The sequence below is a fragment of the Fusarium pseudograminearum genome, chromosome 2 (assembly GCF_000303195.2).
Source record: "Fusarium pseudograminearum CS3096 chromosome 2, whole genome shotgun sequence".
NCBI classification, from domain to species: domain Eukaryota; kingdom Fungi; phylum Ascomycota; class Sordariomycetes; order Hypocreales; family Nectriaceae; genus Fusarium; species Fusarium pseudograminearum.
This window is the reverse complement of record NC_031952.1, coordinates 5,540,181-5,562,055: the sequence shown is the minus strand read 5'-3', so window position 1 is coordinate 5,562,055 and position 21,875 is coordinate 5,540,181. Positions and strand designations below refer to the sequence as shown.

Below are 21,875 nucleotides of genomic sequence, written 5' to 3'. Positions count from 1 at the left end.
CTGGTCGTCACCGACCCAACTACTAATCCGCCCCTTACCAGCTTGACTATGGGAGAGCGGACGGGATCCCGTATTTTCTGGTAGGTATGGTCGTATGTACAAGGACGACCATTACTTTCATACTATATCGCAAGACTCCATTAGGGCAGCTCAGCAACTCCCTCACTCCCGCTGTTCCCGTTCTTCCAGCCAGGAATCAGCTCGTTATCTGCTTCACCCTCATCATCGCTCAAATCCCTGTTCCTCCGCACCCTTCTTGCTGCCCGACGTCCTACCACAGGCAGTTTCTCGAGGCCTAGATCTTTTGCAGATTGTGGTAACAGCTTTGGATCTAGCAGTTCAGCTTGAACGAGCACACTCGCTTGATCCCAGTAAACATGCTCGTGGTACAGTCTTCCTCCCTTGACAGCCACTATGCTGACCATGATTATCTCGATCTTCTTGTTTGTGGGCGGGACTCCGGGGAGCATCCAAGGCACTTGCTCGGTGTGCTTGAACTGGACGTGCATCTCGTCCACCACGCGGTCCACTCCGATGGTGCGCGAAAGTAATGTGATTTTCAGGGAGGGCGGTGTGTTAAATGATTCGGAGTAAAATCGCTTCAATTCTTCGGCACCTGTTGCGCCTGTCAAGGTTGGCATGTATGTTACGTGAGGCGTCTTGTGCGTTGTGTATGTTGAGATGGCTTGGTTCAAGTTCTTGGAGAAGAGTTTGCCTGTCAATGTCTGTCAGCTCCATCAATTTTGCGAACGACCAGCATCACTTACTCTGTATGTTATTTTCCAAAACGACTTCTAGGTCAGGGTTGATACCAAAGACCTTTCTCGCAGCGGCCAAACTCCGACTCCACGCCAAGTCGGCTGCTACCCCATCATACTCGTCAAGATCATGTTCAGCAAATCCAGGCTCAGCCTCATATGTATAGCTGGGGTAAGCAAGATCAAGTTTTCCACCAGTACCGAGGCCGCTGCTAATCTTGGTACGTCGCACGCGTTTCTTGCCCTGGATGCCTACCATCTGAGACTGCTTGACAACGCCTATCTCTTCGCCAGCTGCGAGATGTACAAGAGCGCTTATACTGTTGGGAAACTTTCCATTGGTGTCGGGGATGCGAGTTGGATAGTAGGCAATAAGAAGACCCAGTTTGAATTCCGGGTTGTTGTCTAGAACGTGAAAATGTTCCAGACACACAGCTGCTGCGTCGTCATAGGCTGTTTTCTGTCAGCATCTTGCCGGTGCCTTCTCAACACAGTTTTGACTCACCGACGATTCCAAATTTTTCACAGGGTGCCATGTTTTCCCTGCTCAGCGACTTGATCTTCTTGAGGTACCCATCTCCGCAGCTCTCCATGGAGATATACTCGACGTTGAATCCCTCATCCCGCCACTCTTTCAGAGTTGTTTCGTCAAAATCGTCATTCTCTCCGGTTATGTAAAGCTTTGGTGGATTTCTTGGGAAATCTCCAGAGAGAAAAGTGCCGTCTCGATAGTTAGACCTGTTGTCTGAGAGAATCTGCACGTTGCGTCCCTCTGCCTCTGGGACAGCGGATTTGATGAGATTTGGGATGTTGATGTTCATGGTGATGATATTATTTAACATTTGGATCTGCATAGATTACACATCTTGGAGGAAGCTGACGAGTTCATATATCCTCGTCCACTTCCCACTTCCAAGTTTCAGATGATGAGCCGAACCTGATTGAACCTGATGATGATGTCAGAATAGCATGCATCATGGCTGACTCAGCTATTTCAGGTCTTTCATTCGCTCGATACATTGTGTCTGATACCCTGTAGCTATTCGAAGTGAGGCAAGTTTGTGTATTAATTGGGTGGGAAAACTATAAATAACTCTTATTTACTTCTAGGTTGTTGTAGAGGGTCTTGAGGTGAGCTTGGAGATTTCTTTTCCTGTCTTGAGGTAAAACTCGTTCGGACGCGTGCACTTTGCTGTTTCTTGACGATGATAATACCCATGGACCATCGCAGAACTCTCTGATGAAGACAGTGATTGTCGAATACTACGTTGTTGTCAACCGGTGTGCAAATCGGGGTCAGTTCCATTAAACAAAAAATTAACACTTTCAAATAGGCTTCAAGTGTTGATCTACCAGTATCATTATGTTCCCATACTAGTATCACGTGGAACCGCGACGCGCTGATCATATACGCGTCTTCGTACCTGTCACAATGAAACAACGCAAAATTGCAAAAGAAAACATGTAATTGAGTATCGCAAAACAACTGCTTTCTAATAAAATAAGCTGACTAGAGGCGTGAAGAAGGTGCTTTGTTGGCATCCATCTCCTCCTTCGCCTTGTCTCGCAGCGCTCGTCGAAGGATCTTTCCGGACTAGGAAACAAGAAGCAATTAGCATATGCGAAGACGCGACTCTTGGGAAAACTCACTGGGTTCTTTGGGATCATATCCACGAATGAAGCGCCACCCTTGAGGCGCTTATACCTTGCCACTCTGCTCTCCATCCAATCCACCACTTGCTTCTCAGTAAGTTGGGACCCAGGAGCCTTGACGATGTAGGCACGAGGGGCCTCATCTCCCTCGAATGGGATGCCGATGACTGCGGCGTCTGCTATCTCTGGATGGTCCAAGAGCACTGCCTCCAGTTCTGCGGGTGCAACCTGGTTGCCCTTGACCTTGATGAGTTCCTTGATGCGATCGACGATGTGGAAAATGCCTCCTGGTTTAAACGCATCAACATACGCAATGTCGCCTGTCTTCAACCACCTTGTGCCATCTTCATCAACGGAAATAGTGGATTCTGTAGCACTTGGGTTCTTCCAATATCCCTTCATCAGCGTTGGACCCGTGACCCAAAGCTCACCACGTTCGTTTGGCTTCGTAATCTGTGTCTTTCCGTCTAATTCCATGATCTTGGCCGAGCAATTCGGCGCCAACTCTCCCACCTTGTCAGGGTCTGTCTTGTCTCGAGGATCCCATGTCATGCAAGTACACGTCACCTCTGTCATGCCCCAGCCTTGCTTGACGGTGACATCGCCCGACGGCCACAACTTCTCAACGTTATGAATGACCTCGTGGCTCAGTGGCGCCGCTCCAGAGCTGACACGGTTGATACTGCTGAGATCGTACTTCTTGACAAGAGGGTGCTTGGACAGGTATACCAGGATGGGAGGGACGCACAGCAGGCTTGTGACGCGGAAGCGTTGAATGTGCTGTAGCATCTTCTCAAAGTCGAAGCTGGGCATGATGTAGGCAGGGATGCTGACCTTGGGGTAGATGGAGACGTAATAGGTTTGTGCGTACGCATGGTACATGGGCAGAAAGGCCAAACCCTTTGAGTGCTTTCGGTGTTCAGGATCGGGCTCCATGTCTGACATCATGACAACGCCTGCGCCATTTGCAACGTACGAGAAATGCGAAATCTCAACACCTTTGGGAACTCCAGTTGTGCCACTGCTGTAGTTTAAACAACAAGCTGTGTCCTCTGGATCTTGCGGCTCGACCCATTGCCAAGATTTCGCTTGCTCGTGGTTATCCGCTATTAACTCGGTCCACAAGCGAAGACCATCTTCTCGAGCAGCTGGAAGAGCTGGGTTAGGCCCGACAGGCGGGAGAACAGAGGGATCGAGAACAAAGATATTATCCTTCTTCAACCCAACCTCCTCGGCCGCCTTCAAAGCAGTAGGAAGCTGGCCTGCATGAACAAACATGTGCGTAGCCTCTGAGTTCTGAAGCTGGTAGGCAAGCTCTCGGGGCGTGAAGGACGGATTGGCACCAGTAAAAATACCGCCGGCCATAAGGATGCCGAGAAATACGCTCGGGAAGTAGACATTGTTGGCAGAAAATACGAGGACTCTGCTTTGTGGTTGAACGCCGTTCTTGATGAGACCGAGTGCCACTTGCTTGGACAGCAATCGGTATTGAGCTTTGGTGAGGAAGTGTGTGTCTGGGCGGTCTGCATCAATAAGGATAGATTTATAGGCGTCTTCCATGGGTCCATTGCTCGAGCCGAATATCCATTGCTGAAGTGAGCATTTCGGGATAGGCTGAGACCATCGTGAATGAAGAGCCATATTGCTGAGAGATAGCTAGCGAAGTGGAGGCGTAGAAGACAGGGCGGTCAAGGTCACAGAATCGCACCTCAAGAGCAGAACATATGAAGGAGAGAATGTCGATGCTGCATCAGCTATTTAAACCCCATCCTTACCGCTTCAACCTGCCGGCGCGTATCTCCATGTTCTCCAGCTGCGAAAAGCAGATCCGGGGTAGACCAGCCTCAGAGACCAACCCAAGAGTGTGGGGTGTGTAGCCATCCTTGCTACTTTGGGACACATTAGGAGCACCCAACCCCGCGTTACGGAAATTTGGCCTCGGCTTTAGCTTGGACTGTGTTGGGTCCAATTGTTTTTCTGTTGAGCTATCGAGATGCCGAGGCACGATTTGGTTTCCTAATAGAATCTAGTGATGTCATGGAGTCTTTACCTCCTCGTTGGTAGGTGGCACATGTCAAGTTGCAGCGTGAGCTTCTACAACCATATCATCCTAATTTAAGAACTTACTGGCGATAAGTATTTACTTGAACCCTATCTGATGCTGTTCAATGTTACTGTAAATTCTTCCAATAAGGTGCTGACCACACTTGAAGTTACTGCTTAATTTTAGAGGCTCGTTCCAGCGTGGTATTCTTGGCTTGACTGCTGATCCTTGTTCGGCCCCCAAAACTCAACTTGGATCAATCGAATCATCAAGACCTATGAGATGGAATAATTAAGTTGTTTGTACCACTACAGACTGTGCTCCCCAGGCTATTGATCTTTACAATACACAGCCCAAATAAAGACCAAAGATCAGTCTGTCCAACATCCAGGCACATTAGACATGTTCAGATCGCCCTGGATCATAGGTAACGGCAAAGAAAGAGGCCGAAAATAGTATCAAGGTATCTTAGCAGTAATTCTAATTGAAATGTTAAAATTACTAAACAACAGAGGTATCTCAGGGTCCATCACATACTACCAGATTATATTAGGCCGTACGGTATACAAGGTCATCACGGGACCCGTCGGATCGAGGCGTCGTCGACCTCTCCAATGTGTGCATCTCCAGATGAACCTGGACATATATCCTCTTACTAGACGAACCATCGTCAAGCTGTTCCCATTCGCCTTCTGCCTGGCCCCTGTGTATGTGGCTTCGTCGCGTAGCCGGCACCGAATTCGAAGTAATGACAGCTCGACTTCCGCCAGAAAATGGTGTGCTATGGGCTGGAGTGCTACCAGCTGAGGTATCGAAATGGAAGCGGTTGCTGGCGAGCTTGCGAAGCGAAGGTAGGGAGCCAGCTACGATTCCGATGCCCGATTCGACGGTTGACCATATGACAATATTTGTGACGTTGTCTATGAGTTATGAGGATGAAGCGTTACAAAAGTTTGCAGGGTTGTACTCACAAAGGTAATTTGATGGTTCAGTGTAGTACTTTATATAAGGAAGTCGAATGATGGTGCAAAGTGAAGCCCTATAAGAAGGTTAGAAATCTGCTGCAATCATCAACAGCATCAACTTACAAAGCAGCCAGTCCAAGTATAATACTAACGGAAATCTTGGTCGCTTTCTTCATTTTCGACTTGTACAGCATAAAGATTGGGAGTAGGGCACAAATCCAGTCGATAATGACTGCACTGGCAGATACGATATAGCCGATAAGAATTGTCTTGGACGGGCATGACTCTATATCTGCTTGAGTCATTTTTGAAGACAAGGGACTGCAAACGACAAATAGCACAAGCGTAGCTGCTCCGGTCGACACCACTGTGAACACAAGGGTCCCCCAGGCGATGATGCGATGGGTTCTGGCTACGGCGATTCGGAGAAGAGTAACACAGATGGAACATTTCAGGGGAATTAGTGAGAAGCTATAGACGACCTGTCCGATCCATAGCCACTAAATAAAATGTCAGCTGGCATCTTCTGTAAGGTTGCAATTGCTTACTTGTCGTGTGACACCTTGCAAGTAATCGTTTAAATATTTATCCTTGGTCCCTAAACCAGTGTAGATAAGCTTTATGCTTATGGATGTAAAGGCAACATGTAGCATCTGACCAGGTTGTCAGTATTGCATGGCGTGTTGAGCGATGTTCATCTTACCCAGCCCACAAGCATCAGGCCATCGTCGACACCGAAAAGACGATACTTGACCCGAGCGAAGCACCTTAGAGCAACAACGATCGATATAGGAATAAGAAAGAATATGGAAAGGACAAGAAGAATAAGTCCAAGTCCTGTAGGTTGCACCGACGTGGCGGACGGATCAAGAGCCATGGTGGAGATGAATATCTAGACCATTGCTTCTCAAAGTGTGGGAAAAGTTCAAACAAACGGCTTTGTCTCCTGTTCTTCCCCAGCTGGACATTAGTCGCTTTTTATCAATTCTTAGACGCCACACCAGCATCCAAAAAGAGATTCAGTCAATCGAGTTAAACTAGCCTTGCGCTTGGATCCCCATGTTCTGACTCTATAAGATCGCCCCTAAACCCGCTAGCACTGCATCTAATAAACCTTAACACCATACCTCTTACAAATCTCACAGATTGGACGGTATTCCCCTGAGATCCTGATTCTGTTACTAATGGCTAGTGAGCTGGCTAACCTAAGGTTGAATTGCCTACCTATTCTTACGTATAATCACCAGTAATATGTGTTTCGCTTGGTCGTGAATGCAGGTCGTAGTCTCAGCTTCAGTCAAAGCGTGTCACACGGACTGATAGGCTGTTCCTGGATCCCTGGACCCCTTAATCCCGATGCCATTAACAAGAGGCGACCTAAACCCGCAACCGAGACGCTGGACGTAGATGCCGATGTCTGTTCATTCTAGCTTTTGAAAGAGTGGTTCTAAAGTCTCAAGCACTTTGCTATCACAATGGCAAATGGCATCTCTAATTGCGGTCGTGGGGATAAATAAGTTGATGTTCTGTACCCCAGCAAAGATCTCCAGTAATAGACTTAAAGCACGCCATAATTTGAGAATCTGGATCTTGATTTTATGGTTTTCGGTAGATGGTTCGACCTAATCAAGGTCAAATCTGTCTGCAAAGATAGCTCAGACATGATCGGGGAAATTATCCGGGATTATTGAAGAGGCTATGCAGATCAACACTGACATGATCATCTGGTCGCTTCAGAGCCGAAGATCTACAGATGCTTGACGCGATCAGCAAAATCATATCATGGTCCGACAAACCAAGTCAAAGCACACTCGAGATAAACTGTCTAGTTGTTTGCATTTTGCGTCGTGGGGGTAAGAGCGTTGGCACTCGTGTCCAGTGGAGATTGATGAGAGGTTTTTTGTTGCATGCTTCGATCGATTCTGAGTACCTATTTTACACAAACAGTTTGTCTTCATTTTGCATGTTATGATTCACATCTATGGTATGATAGACACCCGTACAGGTACACCACGGCTTGCGATTGGTCTCAGCTATCTCTTCGGCAATAGCGAACATCCAGAAGCGGCAGTCATAGCAAGTCAATCCGTTTCTTCATCGTCAAGAAGCAGTCACGTCGGTTGGTCGCAAGCTATCATGTAAGTTCAGTTGTGGCGGCTTGGTATCAGTGAGCAAGCCCTAGCTGTCTCGAATGTGCGGGGGGCCCGTTCTTCGGTTAGCCAACCGAGCGCCATCAAGTCAAGTGGAATGCAAACGCCAACGAGTCGAAACAAAGGTCAAAGAGGTCAACGGGCCTAGAGAGATCTACACCGCACATAGGTAATCTTAACTTATATCGTGGGCTTGGCAGAGTAAGTTCAGTTGACAGGACCCCCTGTTTCTTGACGAATGATTCAGGTCGCAAGGGTATCGGGTGTGCATTTCCGTGGTGACACAGGGATTTTTGTTGCAGAAGGATTTGAAAATTCCAATGAGTGATTATCAACTCTGCGAATTTGGGAATGACACCGAACTGATCTTCGTAGAGATGAATGAATCATTGTCATCAAACACAGAAGTCTGAAGTAGGTACCCGAATGAACTTTTGAACCCCCCTAAAGGTTGTGACGGTGGGTAAGATTTTAGCTTCGCTTCCACAGATGCCGTCCGAACACGTTTTGGATCTCGCTTTAGGGGACCAGAAACTTGGCTTTTGGGACCCCTGGAGGATGAAATCAGTAGCCTTTATTTGATTAGTATTGGTTAACTTTACACCATGCTGTCTGGTTGCGAATCAACCTTTCCCTGCCCCGAGCTTGGGTCCGCGATTCAGGACACATGTGGTAGGCAACCACTACAGTCTCAAAGCAACACTAGTTCCAAGGAGTTCTTACTAAAAGGGAACAGCAGCAAGTTTGCTGCGAACATGGCCAAAGTCAAAACAGGCCCCAAATTGCTGTAGAAGCTGGCAGGTGCGTCGAATAAAACCAGTGACCAAAAGAAGACCAGACGAAAATACTGACGAATTATTAGGCTGTACATGCACTAAAGCTGTCCAATCTTTCCGTAGCCGCGTTGACATTTCATGATCCTGAAGACCCTGTGATCTCACATACTAGCCTTGTCGAGCTAAGACGTTTAGCTTTATATACCTGGACTAGGACAACCACGCCGATGCCGTCATGGACTCCTCACCTGTCAAAATAGGATCAATATTGTTTCCTATCCTCAGATAATTCCCATCTTATCAATCACAGCAAAGGTACAATGGCAGAACCACAGCAAACTGTCGTGGCGGAATATCTACGAGACACCAGTAAACCTCTTCGGCCAATTTTGACGTCTCTCAATGGCGATAACAGCTGGCTGATGTCTTTTCCAAGACCAAAAGCAGAACAAGCTGCGACTGGGAGGATCTTCTACCATGTTGCTTTCGAGCCTTGGCTCAAAGGTCCTGCCGATGTCATCAGCTCATGGCTTGTTCACATCAAGATGGTCAAGAATCCCGAGATTCCAACCTTCGAAAGCCTAGAAAATGTGATTCGCGAGATCGAACAGGCTGCAGCTGTGCGCTTGCCATCCATGGATGAGGGAGATGCCACTCAACAAAGTACGACAAGTCCCTTGGACGCGATCCTCCTTGGTTTCTATTATTCCGATCATTTACACCCGCCGACTCTAAAGTCATTTTCTCCAAATATTCCTGTCATTGCAACAGGTCCAGGAGCTGAAATACTCGAAACCTGGAACCACTTCAGAACCATCCGGGTGATCAGCAACTTGGACCCCTCCGCAACATCATGGCAGACTCCAGACCTTCATCCAGGCCAGCCATTTCCCAAATGGCTCACACCAATATTCTTACCTGGCAGTAGTATTTTGAACTTTGTCTTCGCCATCATCTGGTCACATACAGTCGATAGTCAAGAAATACACGAGACCATCTTGCACTCTCCTCACGGCATTGACCCGGAGGAAAAGATACTCAACGCATTCCTCGATTCGGAGCCCAAGACGAGGAAGTTGGCCATGCTACACGGTCTCAAGGAAAGTTACACCGGCGGCATGAAGACTACCTTTGGAGCAAAAAGTGGACTAGTACTTGATCGAAAGGTCGGAGGTGTTGACCATTGGGTGGTCAGTCACTCTGCTGAGATGTCATACAGCGGGCTCATCATGAGGGTCCTGTGGACAGTCGACACCCATAGATCGATCGAGTGGGCACTTGAAGAGGAACGGAAGAATGATCCCGGTTCTGTCAGACATCAAAGACCTAATGTGGTCACGGTTTCCAATGGTGGATCGAAAGTGTTGACGTGTTGATAGGACATGTCGTTCGAGGATAGAAAGGGTGAGAACTTGAGAAGCACTATTGATCACGCGATTTCTCTTTTATGTCACCTTGTCTCGTGGTGTCTAAACAAGAACTGACCACTCATGAGATTCTTCTTCTTGCCAAAGACCTAAATCCTCAGGAATTGAAACACAAAAATAGAGAATACTGTATACCTAGTGCATATGTTGAGTTCAAGTCAGCATAACAAATGCAGCTTAGTTAGTCAAGGCTGTGCCGCGCTATTCATAGGACCGCCCTAGCTCGCTATCATGGGGTTCGGGGAGCACTATAAATTAGCGCTGCAAATCAACTGTATCCATGAGGAAACTTGGCTGTGGAAATAAAACTCCCGGCAGTCACATTTCCTATCCGGTTGTGGACCTTTGAGCCTACGCGTCAAGTGTTTGCTTATGAATTCGGGTCATCGGCAAGGAAGATGGTTGATAATAAAATGTCATGTGGCCGAATATTCATGCCATGCTAAATTTAGCTGGTGAGGCTGCCGCTTTAGTCCGGCACGTCCGGCCACGTCAGAGCGAGAAATGGACGCGTATGCGACAACTCGGCTTCCACAGGATATTCCAAAAGAGCATATTGCTTACACGATCTGAGCATGGCGTCTCCTTATACGAGTTTGGCATAATATCATTACTAAAAGGGAATAACAGAGAGCAAGTAAAGCTACGTTGCAGCGCCATGTTGTCCTCGCAGATGCCATTACTCGTATGACATTCAACACACAGCATTCTCTACTTCCCTGATTAGGGAATATCCGAGTATGAGATACCATTTTATGGTTGGGTTACGTCTAGGATGCATCATGAAAAGATACGAGCTGCAAAGCAACAAGACGCTAGTGCTGACGATAGAGCTCGTATCGTCCAGCGATCTGAGGTGATCTGGTTTGTTTTGGGGCTTTCGAAAAAAAGACCCAAACTGTCTACAGCCCCAAAAGTGACGTAGTGGGTATGGCTTCATGCACTATGTTACTGGACATGGACACCAGCAGTCGAAAGACTGAGTAGAAAGAATTGCATATATAGTCCATCATGGTGCTCTCGTTATTCCTCACTATTCACCAACAGTCCCAGCTTTCCAACTATAACACAAGACAACACTTACTCTACACTTACAGAATCACCATCTCAAAAATGCATTTCTCTGTTGCTTTCACCACTCTTACAGCCCTGGCCATGGGTGTCGCTGCCGATCCCAACTCAAAGCCTCCGCCCAACGCCAATGTCATTTCTGCTCGAATTTGGGGCGATAGTGACTGCGGCGCCAAGAACAACGACCACAACCTCGGAGAAGTGACTCTCCATGGTAGTGACGACGGCAAGTGTAGCAAGTTCTTTGACGACGACGTCAAGTCTGTCAAGCAGTACGAACACGATTATAACTGCAAATGTGAGTAGTAGAGCACTATCCTATCTAGTATCACGATGAGGCTGACTCTTCACAGTGGTGCTCTACTCAGACAAAAACTGCAAGCGTGGAAAGAAGGATATCAAGGATGGACAATGCCGTGCGACATCGAGCCATTTTGGCAGCTACAAGGTGGAATGCAAGTGAGGTTGTGACGAAGGAAATTTATCACAAGGAGATGAGACAAGCACGGCATGGGTTGGAACAGAGCATGGTTTGCAATTGATAGCACCTAATGATGCACCATCAAATTAAATAATTATCACTAAACTTCTCTAATGTCTGAGAGCTATGCCAGGTCCTGAAGGGGTATATCTAGGTCGTTTCAATTGGATCGCTTAAGCACCAACGGTACCCTGCGTGCCCTGGGTAAGGTAGCTGGTGAGACCACCAACAACAACGGTGACGGGCTGGACAATGGGGCCGAGGGGAGTGCCGGAAAGGGTGTCGAGGACGGCGGTAAGGATGTCAAGAACACCGGGGATGATATCGCCGATGAGGTTGGCGACGAGGTTGATGAGAGTACCGAGAAGACGGAAGACGAGGTTGAGGACAGCGGCGAGGATGTTGTCGAGACCGAGAGTGCTCATGATGTCCTTGGCGACAGCGACGAGCTCGTTGACAAGCTTGATGACAAGACCAACAATGATCTTGACGTCAGGGAGAGCGATCTCGACCTTGACAACATCCTTGAGCTGGTCAACAACGACGGTGAGGAGCTGGTTGATGATGGCGACGTTCTGGTGGATGTGGGTGATGGCAGCGGCCTTGCCAAGAGCGCCGGACTTGACCTTCTTAATGGTCTCCTCTGCAAATGTGTGTTAGTTATCTGGACCTTTGAATTATTACATGAGAAACTTACTGATGGTGCCAACCTGGACGGTGACCTCGTCGACGGCAACGGTCAGAACCTTGACAACGCCTCCGGTGTTGGTGACCTTGGTGGAGGTGATCTTCTTGATAACGGTCTTGCTGACGGTGGTGCTGACAACCTGGGGAACGGCAGGGACAGCAGCAGGAACGGCGGGAACCTGTCGGGCGTGGACATCGGCAGCGGCACCAGCGGCCTTGGCCTGGACCTGGACGGCGGGAGCAGCCATGGCCGAAGAGGCCAGAGCAATGACGGAGAAGAGGCTGAACTTCATGGTGAAGGTGTTTTGAAAATTAAGCAAGTTAAAAGAGTGACTTGGTGAGTTGTGTATTAGATTAAAGAGTGACTGGATTAAAGCGATGGTGAGTGAGTGAGTATAGAATAAAGTGAGACAAACATCCAGCCTTATATATAATTATTGTGAATCTGTTTCCAATACCACCCCAATCCACCCCCTTGATAGGAGGTGTCTACGGTTATGATTATGCGCAATAACCGAGAATTGGATCTTCACACGCTAATACGATGAAGTCATCCCCAAGGAGAGACTGGACAGAAAGTCGGAAAAGGGTTTTGTGGGTAAAACAATTCGTTAGATGGAAACATTGAACAAATGAAACGCGCCTTGACTGCCGGAAGTCGATCACAATCAAACCTATTCAGTAAAATCCACCAGGGATCCGCCAAGTTGGGAAGCTTATTAGGTCAGTGCGGAGGATTTTGGGTGCCAAAGCCCATGCCACTCTAAGGCACTATTGGTTAGGAACCGGATTACCGGGCTAGTTGAGTCAGGGTACTGTGAATGACCTCGTTTTGCTCAGACGTTTTATTCTTTACTTTCTCTCTATATTATCTTGGCCGCGTTGGAATGACTCTACTAACTCACGGTGAGATCAGACTCTCATTAATACTAATGTATACTACCGGATCTTCGGCAATCAGTCTATTCATGCTGACCCAACGATAAGAGCCAAAGTCAATAAACGGGATGGGAGGGATTCGAGTAACATTGATGCAACGGTACCCCACCAACATCCTGTCTTCACGGTGACACCGTCTTTCAGAGGGCACATTTCAGCGCCCATGACGATGAAGACCGCTGTCAATAGACGTCAGAGGAGACAAAGATCGTCAGGTACAGAGTACAGAAATGGTCAAGATATCCAACGTCGCAGAAGCGATCTCCCTACAAGACTCCTGCATTTCCCATTCGCAAACATCGTACAGGTCTCCCCTGTCTGCAAATATGTCACGGAGCCAATTTCAGACCTACGCTTGGTGAGGTACAGGCTCCAGTTCTTTTCTCACCTCCCAGAGGAAACAATACGATTTGATGGATCTGAATTATCGATACGAGTTCGCTGGCAAAATATTATTACCTCGGCTGCGGAGAGAACAAAAACTTGATTTCTCGTCACCAGGTCCAGGAATTATATTGAAATTGTCATTCACTCGCATGTAATCTCAGAAGCGCGTGAAAGCCTCATTTGTCTGCAAGGAACAACCTCGATATTAAGTTGGTGATAACCTATAAGATCGTCGTTGTTCCTTTTGGCCGAATGACGTGATGATAGTCTTGGTTGAGTCAGTGACATCGTCAGTCTGTAGTATGTAGGGTAGACCTAGAGTCTTGCTATGCTGAAGCTTGACACGGCGTTGACCTGTGCTATCAAGAATGAATTAATGTGTGCCTACAGATCTAATGGCAATTTACATCTATGTATAAGTCATACTAACAATAGACAACTGCATCAAATAATGACACCATTCAGATGATCAGTGACAGAGTATTGATATAGCATCAGATAATATTTGTAATTTATAGTTATGTACTTGTCGTCAAATATTTGCATAGAAACCCATCGCATACTCGTGTCTCATTCTCCCATAACTCTTACATTCCATCACGTATCATAGCATTGACAAGCTGAACATGTCGGTTGGCGTTAGTCTCGCTCCATTCATTGTCATAGTTGAGTCCATAGGGCCAGATGTGGCCACCACCACAGTTGATTTTCGCCGCATTTCCATCCCAAGACCTCAAGAGCCGTGTCGCAGATGGCCAATCGTTCGCCGCGCACTTGCGGTCAAAGGCGGCAGTCTGGCCAATGCCGACGGTGTGCGAAATCTCGTGTAGAGCAGTGCGCTCGTTCATGTAAGATCGGTTGGCGCCGAAGCGAAGGCTACCGTTGTAGTTGGCGTCGGCAGTGGGAACGCCTGTGTTGTACGAGACGCGAATATTCTTGGTCGCGCTTCCGAGGCGGTTGTAGCGGTCTGCGGCGAGTCGCATGGCATTTTCAATGCGCCCATAGGCGTCGCGCTGATCGGCGGTTGGGTTGGCAGCTTTCTCTAGGGTCCAAGTGATGGCAGCGTCTGTGGTAGAGACACAAGCCACTAAAGCAGTGAAAACGGTAGTGAAACGCATGGTGGCTAGCGAATTCGGCGAATAGGTCAAACTTGAAGATGAGTGAGATCAATTGTGTTTAAGTGCTAGTCTAGAGCTGGCAATGTGAGGTTCATATACTTATCTTTCAAGTAATCTATATGATACCACTTATATAGAAACAACATTATTTCCGCCTATCATACCAAACAACAACCGTTTCGATGTTTCATCTGTCGGCACATAGACACATTCCTAAAACATCACGGAGTGTTTCCTTATAGGGTAGGCATTTAGACTTAAAAACAATGCCTCCGATTGGGTGCGACACCGTCTCTGCATAAAGTCCGTCCATCCCAATCGTCCATCCTTGCCACGAGGTCTTTGCATCTTCAAGCGACCGAATCTGAGTCTATGTAACCGTTGTATGCATAAATCAACTTGCCTCTTTCGGTTACAGTGCTTGATGGGATGACCCTTAGCCAGCCTTGGCGACTGCTAAGCGACACGAATACACCGATAGTGATCGTCGGTCCTCGTGGGCGATAAGAGTATGCAGATCTGGAAGCGGCAGTCAAGACAGCGATGACAATAACCTTGCAGAATACCTGAATTAGGTCACAATTTAATGCGGCTATGTGAGCCAATTTCCTACCTAGCTATATGTGTGAAACAACAATCTGTTATATCCCCATATGCTCCTATACAGCAAACCCATTCTGGGCACACTCATCCACCAAGTTCCTCACGCCAACAACTTGCTCAATCTTGTTGTCCGCAGCCAACTTGAAAAGCTTCGATCTCTTCAGCTGCGACTCTGCTCTCGGCCATCCAGACTTCTCCAATCCATGCATCGGATCACTAGCAAATTTGAGATAAAGATCCTGCATTCTTTCGCTCAATATGCGCTCAAACTTGGTAGACGGTCCTTCTGTCTCGTATGTACCGAAAACCAAAGGCAATTCTGCCGTGTGATATGCGCCCAACCAGGGCAAAGGCGAGATATTGGTGAAATTGCCCGCGTAGAGATATTGGTAGGTTGTAGCACCTGCCTCAGCCCTGAGACGGATTTCTTTGAGGGTAGTGCACTGTAAATTGAGTCTGAATCCATCAGCAAGGGGCTTTAGCTGGTTTGGCAGTACAGTCGCAGTTTCAAAGCCGGAGAAATTGTATGGAACAACAGCAGCTCCCTCGTTTGTGTTGGTTCCGATCAGGACAGGAATGTTAGCTGGATACTTTGCTGAGTTTCCGGAAATTCTCTCAGTATAGTTGGAAAAGACGGTGATGTTATCAGCGATTACAGAGACGGTTAATCCGTCATCGGCGGCCCCTCCTTGACCAACCTCTGCTTGGAGATACTCCTTCAAGTTGCGCTCGGGCACGTGTCGCATGCACTCGAGCTCATCTTTCGGAAGCAATTTGCCACAGCCCATAGACTTTGCAGCAAGAGAAAAGCCGGTATGGTTCCTCAAGTTACCAACCACTCCTTCAAGAGCCAACGCGTTGCCAGAGTCTGCGATGACCCCCTTGATGATAGGATCCTTGGCCCAAGCAAAAAGGTATCCGTCAACCGCATAACCTCCGGCGCTCTCGCCCCAAAGAGTGATACGGTCAGGGTCGCCTCCGAAGCGAGCGATGTTATTGCGGACCCATTCGACAGCGAGACGCTGATCAAGCAGGCCAAGGTTGAGGTTGTTGTCTTCATGTGCCAGACCCTCAGCATTGGGGAAGCCTAGAAGATTGAGGCGATACTGCACTTGCACGACGATATGCTTTTGTGTGCGCTGCACCCAGTTCTGTGCAAGTTGGTATGGAACGTTGGTGCCACCAACAGAATAGCCTCCTCCGTGGATCCAGACGATGACAGGCAGAGTCTGGGTTTCTTTGCCTTCCTTGATCCGAACAGATTTCTCAGGAGCAAATAGCGAGAGTTTGAGACAATCTTCAGTCGTATTTGCGTAGTCTCCGCGTTGAAGCGTGCCAGCTGCGATAGGTCCATCGCCAATAGTTCCCCGAAGTAAAGGAGGCAAATATTGAATACACCCTGCTGGTAGCTTCGTTGCGTAGACGATCCCATCTCCGGTATTCGTCTTCGCTACTGGTGGTGCAAATCTGAGATTCCCAATAGGTTCTTCCGCATAGGGAATGTCGAGGAAGGATGCGACATTTGGTTGATGTCTGTCAAAGTATGGTGCAAATATTCCAGAGCTCGTGTTGATCGCCAGTGAGGTGGTGTCTTCGCCCTTGGTTGTTGGGCTTGCTTCTAGTAACAATGGCAGTGCTGCGAGAAGAAGAGATTTCAAATGCATTGTGATAAGCTAGTCACTTTTGATGTAGTCTTGAAAAGTTATCATCCAACGTAACATCAGAAGACAAGCGACATCTTATACATAGTATTTACACAGCTTGTCACGATCCTCTTACTGCGGATCGACCATCGTGAACAAGATTACCAGTATGCAAACAACTGATCGCACTTTTAAATCCGGTATGTCCATTCCAAAGCCAGTCCATCTGCTCGTCCTGGAAGCTTTCTCCGTTTTGTCATAGCAGTTCAAGCTTATGTCCGTGGCTACGATATGGGAAACCTCAGAAGCCTGAAATAGATGATCTAGTTGTAAGACTAGAAAGCTAGTGATCTTTTATGATTACCAATCTACGATTGGTAAGAATAGCTTGAAGCATAAGATGGTCCTGCTAAGTCCATGTTCAGAGGTTCGGACAATTTCTATTTTCCAAAGTCCGGAGCATATGTAAGCTGACCACATTCAAGTAATTGAGCAATACCAAATAATGCGACAGTCGACCATCGTCAATGAGTAAACTTATTGTTTCAATTGATCCGTAGGGTTGTCAAATTGACATAGGCAAGAGAAAAAATTGATGTTCTTTCAAGGACCACGAAAATGTTTCCACCTCGCCCAACATATTATTTATATCCTGAGAGCTCTCCGTTCGGCCAGCGAGCAACTTGCTCAATTATTCTAAATTTTTAATGATGTTTGCCTTCCAGAAAACATTGCGTCCACTGAAAACGTGAACGGCTCAAATGCTGTATCTTGAACAAGCTCCGATGTCCTAACATGCACTGCCTCAGCGACTTTCCCATCCCGGGGGTTCATTTCTGCCGTCGTGGGAACGTTATCATTACCATGCATTTGATTGAATGAGACAATAGCTTCCAAGTCCAAAAAGAAACAGAAATGAACACAACTCCTTGAATGCATTTTCTACTTAGACGACCGTCTCTCAGCTCGCTCCAAAATGTGCAGCCTCCTTTTGCTATCTCTACAGCCCTATGTCTGTCTACTGCCTCTTGAACTTCTTCTGGATCTCCTCCTCGGTGAAGCGTCGCGTGGTTCGCTTCAACATGGCAGCTCGCTCATCCATGGTCAGCCCGATCTGATCACCGATGGGCACCAGACACTTGGCAAGGGTCTTGTAATCCTTCATCATCAGTCTAACAGTGATCATGAAGTAATCGATATCGTGGAAGACCAGAGCGTGCTCCTCGGCATAGGTGTGCTTCGACTTTTGGAAGTGCACGGGGTGGTCGCGCCAGTGGCGACGAGGGTTGAGGTGGTGAGAAGTGTGGTAGCCATCGTTGTAGCATTGACGGTTGCTCTGTGAATAGTCAGCAAAGGTGCTTGTGTGAGATCGGCGAGAGGCTTGTAACATACCATAACATCAATAACCGTAATGCTTGAACGGTAGTCCGAGTCGGGCTCATGCTCGTCTACAAAGGCGTGTTGGCCCCAGTTACCCATCATCATGCCCAGTCTCATAAGACCCAATGGCATGAGGAACACGCAGATTGTAGCATTTCGGTTGAGGCAAAACATGGTAGTGAGGAAAGCATAGTCGGACAGCTCCCAAAAGGCAGCCTTCATTCCAGTCATGGTCTTTCCATTTCGGATAAAGTAGAGCGGAAGCTCAAGCCAGACAAAGAAGAGGAACTTGCCGATGTAGTGTAGCAAGTGAAGAATGCTGTCTCGCTGATACCGAATGGTTGACGAGAGATCGTTGGGTCCGTTGCCTTCGACGTGGTGATGCTTGACGTGGTGGTAAAAGTAAGAGTTCCAGGTATGGCCCATGAGCGGATCGGTGATGTAAGGGAACAAGCTATCGAACAAAGCGAAACGCTTGTTGAGAACACCTCGCATGTGGATGTGCTGGTGCATCAACAGTGTGTAAGAACCCATGTATGTGAACTGCATGATGAAGTGAAGAATTCCATGAATCCATGAGAAATTCCGAAAGAGCTGGATGGCACTGGGTACGGATGTAGAGAAGTAGAGGAGGAGATGGGTGAGCATGATGACATCTGTGTCGACGCGAACAATAGATTTCGCAATGCGCACATAAGGTCGTAGCACCAGCTTCTCGAGGAAAAGTGGCAACTTGATCTGATCAAAGTCCCAGGTGCTGGTTATGCTTTCTTCAAAGTGGGCATCCTTGGGATCATTCATGGATTGAAGATGGCGTAACAGATCCTCGTCGCGGGCTATTAATTGTTAATTAATGATACACTATTTTTTTTGATGTCGCACATGAGATGAGACAGTGTGTTCTGTACGCACCTTTGGAAGGTTCGCCATTGGCTGCTCTTTGGCGTAGAGCTGGGGTTTGGCCATCTTGAGTTGAGACGTCGGCATTGACCTTTGGTTGCTTGTACTCGTTGATGTCTTGGCGCAAGCCGTCGAGGATCAGGGCATCGGCTTTTGTGAGCTGCGGGTGGAAAACGAGGTGTTCCGCCATGTTTCTCAATGTGTCCTTATCAATGAGGTGGACAAGCTGGGCCTGGAGTTTTGCAAACCTAAAAAAAAAAACACGGTGAAGGGAAGGGAAGAGGGAGGGGGGTCAAGGTGGAGGGACACCTTTAGCGGATCGGAGTGGCCAAATTCAGGGTCCAGGATTAATTGTAGCTAGATGTTTAGGAGCAGAGCAGAACAGAGCAGAGGAGGGACCCTGAGAGCGGAATCGTGAGGGAGCGGAAAAGGCAAAAAAAGACAGTTGACTTTACCCCTTAGTTTACACTGGAGAAAAGAGCTTTACAGGCCAATGAAAGGGTTCCCAGCAGGCAAATCAGTGGGGGGGCGGTGGCATGTTGGCTTTATCCCCTTTTTGTTTATGGGCCACCGCTTGTGACAGCCTCGGAAATAAACACAAAATGCTGTGCACATTTAACTTAACGTACGTTACCCGGTACCATGGAACGTAGATACAGGTGTTTATATCAAAAAAGTGTCACTTTGGGTTAGAGACTGGAGTCTCAACCTGTTAATAATTGGCTACGCTCCTGTGAGTCCAGGTAATACTCTCAATGGCGGCGAATCAACTCAAGGTCTTTGACAGCATCGTACGATCCACGGTTCACATTACAGCTACATCAGCCGTGGAAGGTCTATTTTGGGACAAGCAAAAAGCAATGAAAGGGGAATGCAGGAAAACGCAATATACAAGACTGTACTCCATACAGAGTACGTTGTTGAAGCTGCGTCTACCCGTTTGGTCGTCATGTCGCAGCTGAATCCATGCCGTCGCGTCGCGTTTTAGGCTATGCTCGCAGCCTCAACACCTCAATTCAGCACAATCCCCCAAGACCGGGAGTCATTTAACTTTGAGCTTGGGCGCCTTTTGTAATTCCGGCACATTTCTAGAAGCACAAGCTAATGAAACGCAATTACCAGCATCAATTACCATGACATCACTACTAATTGGTGGCGAGAGCCAAACTTCGTTCGAGGCGACCATTTCCACCAGTTGTAGTTCTTCCGCGCACTGCATCCAAGTCATGACGATCTTGTTTCAGGTAAACACAAAATTGGTCATAATTGTGCAATTGATCAGATCGAGGAAAAGACTTTGCGAAAGTTTGTTTCATTAATTCTATGTCATGGTGCTTCATATCGTGTCGTGGGCCTTGAATCAGCCTATCCTCTCTAACTTGGTGCTATGAATCCTCCCTCCCTTAAAAGTTACCCCATGTCCCTAATATTATGTACTGAGAAGTGAAAGTCGGTCATGTATACGTGCAAGCGACAGGTAAACTAGCAGCTGTACTCAATGTACAGGCCGTTCTTGCTGTTCTGCTCAAGGTAGACCTTTGTGTTTCCGTCGGGGTTTCGGAGCGCTGCCTTGAGGTAGATGGAGCTCTTGCAGTCGATCGCGCCGATGATGTGGCCTTGGGCAGGGAGATCGTCCCAGTTGGTAAAGTCGGCAGCACCAGCGGTCTCGTCGGCCGCCTCAAACTTCTTGGCCGTCTCGTACGTGATTGACTTGGTGTCGGGGAAACCAGACAGCTGCTTGACCTCAGTCAGAGCATCGCCGCCCTTGACGATAAAGGTGCGCTCCGGTCGCTCGCCCTGGGCCCAGCCGATGCTGCAGTCCTTGGCGTCGGCGGGGAGATCCTTGAAAACGAGAAGCTGCTCGACTTGGGAAGCGTTGTTGTAGGTCTCGACGTGGAAGCCAGACGTCTTCTTTGCGACGTTGGGGGCGCTGGGGAAGATGTTGTAGAGAGCTGAGGGTTGAAGGCGGGCTTTTCCAGTGGAGGGGCACTCTGTGGCGCGGGGTACGATAGTGGGCGCAGCGCTGGAGATGGCCAAGAGGGAAGCCAGAGCAGCAAATGTGTTGATGAGGGAAGGCATTTTGATGAATAGAGTAAAAAGTAGGCAATTAAAGTTAGAGTGGCTAACAGTGGTGAGTCGACTCGGTACAAAGAGGCGGGCTTGCAAGTATATTTATTCACCAAAAGACCCCCAGCCTCTCTCTCCAAGCCCGAGATGACGATCAACCGTGCAGGCAGCGAATAACCCCGTCTTTCGGACGTCAATCAGCTCGCCCAGCAAACCTTGTTACCTTGCCAGTGCCGTGGGGACTCGTGCTGATCTGTGCTTCCTACTCGAATCTTGGCATCGCACAGCTCAAGGATCTAAAGGTCAAAACAGCGAATCGTGAGCCTCTAAAAGTCAGTGGCTGATCTGCGGGTGCAGTTTGATGTTTATGCGTTCAGTGGTTGGTATGCATCACTACAGACAACGCACAGGGTGACCCAAAAATAAGACCGTAAATAAACAATGGATTACTCTGCAATTGAGGCTGCGTCATGCATGGCACCGAAGGATTGCTTGGGCCTGTTGTTTTCCATTGACAGCACAACACACGAGCATGGCACAGCCTTGTACCACCACCTCACCGATTCTCGGCTCTTGGTTAGAGTTTTTTTCGGTGGAGCTGAAAGTTTATTGCTTTCGGTGAAACATGGCCAGGACCCGAACTGAACTCAAATGCTGATGATGTACTTGAAAACAGGATCGATGCATGTCGCATGTTGACAATGAGACTCTGGGAGTGAGGCTTGCAGACCTGAGACACAACACAGCTCTCCATATACCACAACTGCAGTCTCCCCACCATCGAACTTCGCTACAGTGGTTGCTCAACAACCATCATCTTCCGTAG

At 47.9% G+C, this 21,875-nt stretch overlaps 10 protein-coding genes across 10 annotated transcripts, besides 2 other annotated features; 2 read left to right on the top strand and 8 right to left on the bottom strand.

Moving 5' to 3' along the window:
• Nucleotides 1–3: 3 nt before the first annotated feature.
• Nucleotides 4–100: a repeat region.
• Nucleotides 101–140: 40 nt separating this feature from the next.
• On the bottom strand, nucleotides 141–1,579 carry FPSE_12419 (uncharacterized protein; the record flags this gene model as incomplete). Its single annotated transcript, XM_009265536.1, has 3 exons — nucleotides 141–715; nucleotides 768–1,211; nucleotides 1,264–1,579. The coding sequence occupies 3 exons, from the start codon at nucleotides 1,577–1,579 to the stop codon at nucleotides 141–143; spliced, it is 1,335 nt and encodes a 444-aa protein (XP_009263811.1).
• Nucleotides 1,580–2,268: 689 nt separating this feature from the next.
• On the bottom strand, nucleotides 2,269–4,052 carry FPSE_12418 (uncharacterized protein; the record flags this gene model as incomplete). The annotated part of the gene is made up of 2 exons (XM_009265535.1): nucleotides 2,269–2,352; nucleotides 2,409–4,052. The coding sequence occupies 2 exons, from the start codon at nucleotides 4,050–4,052 to the stop codon at nucleotides 2,269–2,271; spliced, it is 1,728 nt and encodes a 575-aa protein (XP_009263810.1).
• A 952-nt stretch (nucleotides 4,053–5,004) lies between these two features.
• Nucleotides 5,005–6,297, bottom strand: FPSE_12417 (uncharacterized protein; the record flags this gene model as incomplete). Its single annotated transcript, XM_009265534.1, has 5 exons — nucleotides 5,005–5,375; nucleotides 5,427–5,494; nucleotides 5,544–5,920; nucleotides 5,969–6,073; nucleotides 6,124–6,297. 5 exons carry the CDS (start codon nucleotides 6,295–6,297, stop codon nucleotides 5,005–5,007), a joined length of 1,095 nt encoding a protein of 364 aa, XP_009263809.1.
• A 2,369-nt stretch (nucleotides 6,298–8,666) lies between these two features.
• FPSE_12416 (uncharacterized protein) lies at nucleotides 8,667–9,722 on the top strand (the record flags this gene model as incomplete). The annotated part of the gene is made up of 1 exon (XM_009265533.1): nucleotides 8,667–9,722. One exon carries the CDS (start codon nucleotides 8,667–8,669, stop codon nucleotides 9,720–9,722), a length of 1,056 nt encoding a protein of 351 aa, XP_009263808.1.
• A 1,164-nt stretch (nucleotides 9,723–10,886) lies between these two features.
• FPSE_12415 (uncharacterized protein) lies at nucleotides 10,887–11,307 on the top strand (the record flags this gene model as incomplete). Its single annotated transcript, XM_009265532.1, has 2 exons — nucleotides 10,887–11,142; nucleotides 11,198–11,307. 2 exons carry the CDS (start codon nucleotides 10,887–10,889, stop codon nucleotides 11,305–11,307), a joined length of 366 nt encoding a protein of 121 aa, XP_009263807.1.
• Nucleotides 11,308–11,498: 191 nt separating this feature from the next.
• On the bottom strand, nucleotides 11,499–12,305 carry FPSE_12414 (uncharacterized protein; the record flags this gene model as incomplete). The annotated part of the gene is made up of 2 exons (XM_009265531.1): nucleotides 11,499–11,968; nucleotides 12,023–12,305. 2 exons carry the CDS (start codon nucleotides 12,303–12,305, stop codon nucleotides 11,499–11,501), a joined length of 753 nt encoding a protein of 250 aa, XP_009263806.1.
• Nucleotides 12,306–13,925: 1,620 nt separating this feature from the next.
• FPSE_12413 (uncharacterized protein) lies at nucleotides 13,926–14,456 on the bottom strand (the record flags this gene model as incomplete). The annotated part of the gene is made up of 1 exon (XM_009265530.1): nucleotides 13,926–14,456. The coding sequence occupies one exon, from the start codon at nucleotides 14,454–14,456 to the stop codon at nucleotides 13,926–13,928; it is 531 nt and encodes a 176-aa protein (XP_009263805.1).
• Nucleotides 14,457–15,115: 659 nt separating this feature from the next.
• Nucleotides 15,116–16,723, bottom strand: FPSE_12412 (uncharacterized protein; the record flags this gene model as incomplete). Its single annotated transcript, XM_009265529.1, has 1 exon — nucleotides 15,116–16,723. One exon carries the CDS (start codon nucleotides 16,721–16,723, stop codon nucleotides 15,116–15,118), a length of 1,608 nt encoding a protein of 535 aa, XP_009263804.1.
• A 997-nt stretch (nucleotides 16,724–17,720) lies between these two features.
• On the bottom strand, nucleotides 17,721–19,172 carry FPSE_12411 (uncharacterized protein; the record flags this gene model as incomplete). Its single annotated transcript, XM_009265528.1, has 3 exons — nucleotides 17,721–18,038; nucleotides 18,095–18,918; nucleotides 18,995–19,172. 3 exons carry the CDS (start codon nucleotides 19,170–19,172, stop codon nucleotides 17,721–17,723), a joined length of 1,320 nt encoding a protein of 439 aa, XP_009263803.1.
• A 179-nt stretch (nucleotides 19,173–19,351) lies between these two features.
• Nucleotides 19,352–19,374: a microsatellite.
• A 1,090-nt stretch (nucleotides 19,375–20,464) lies between these two features.
• On the bottom strand, nucleotides 20,465–21,061 carry FPSE_12410 (uncharacterized protein; the record flags this gene model as incomplete). The annotated part of the gene is made up of 1 exon (XM_009265527.1): nucleotides 20,465–21,061. One exon carries the CDS (start codon nucleotides 21,059–21,061, stop codon nucleotides 20,465–20,467), a length of 597 nt encoding a protein of 198 aa, XP_009263802.1.
• Nucleotides 21,062–21,875: the final 814 nt, after the last annotated feature.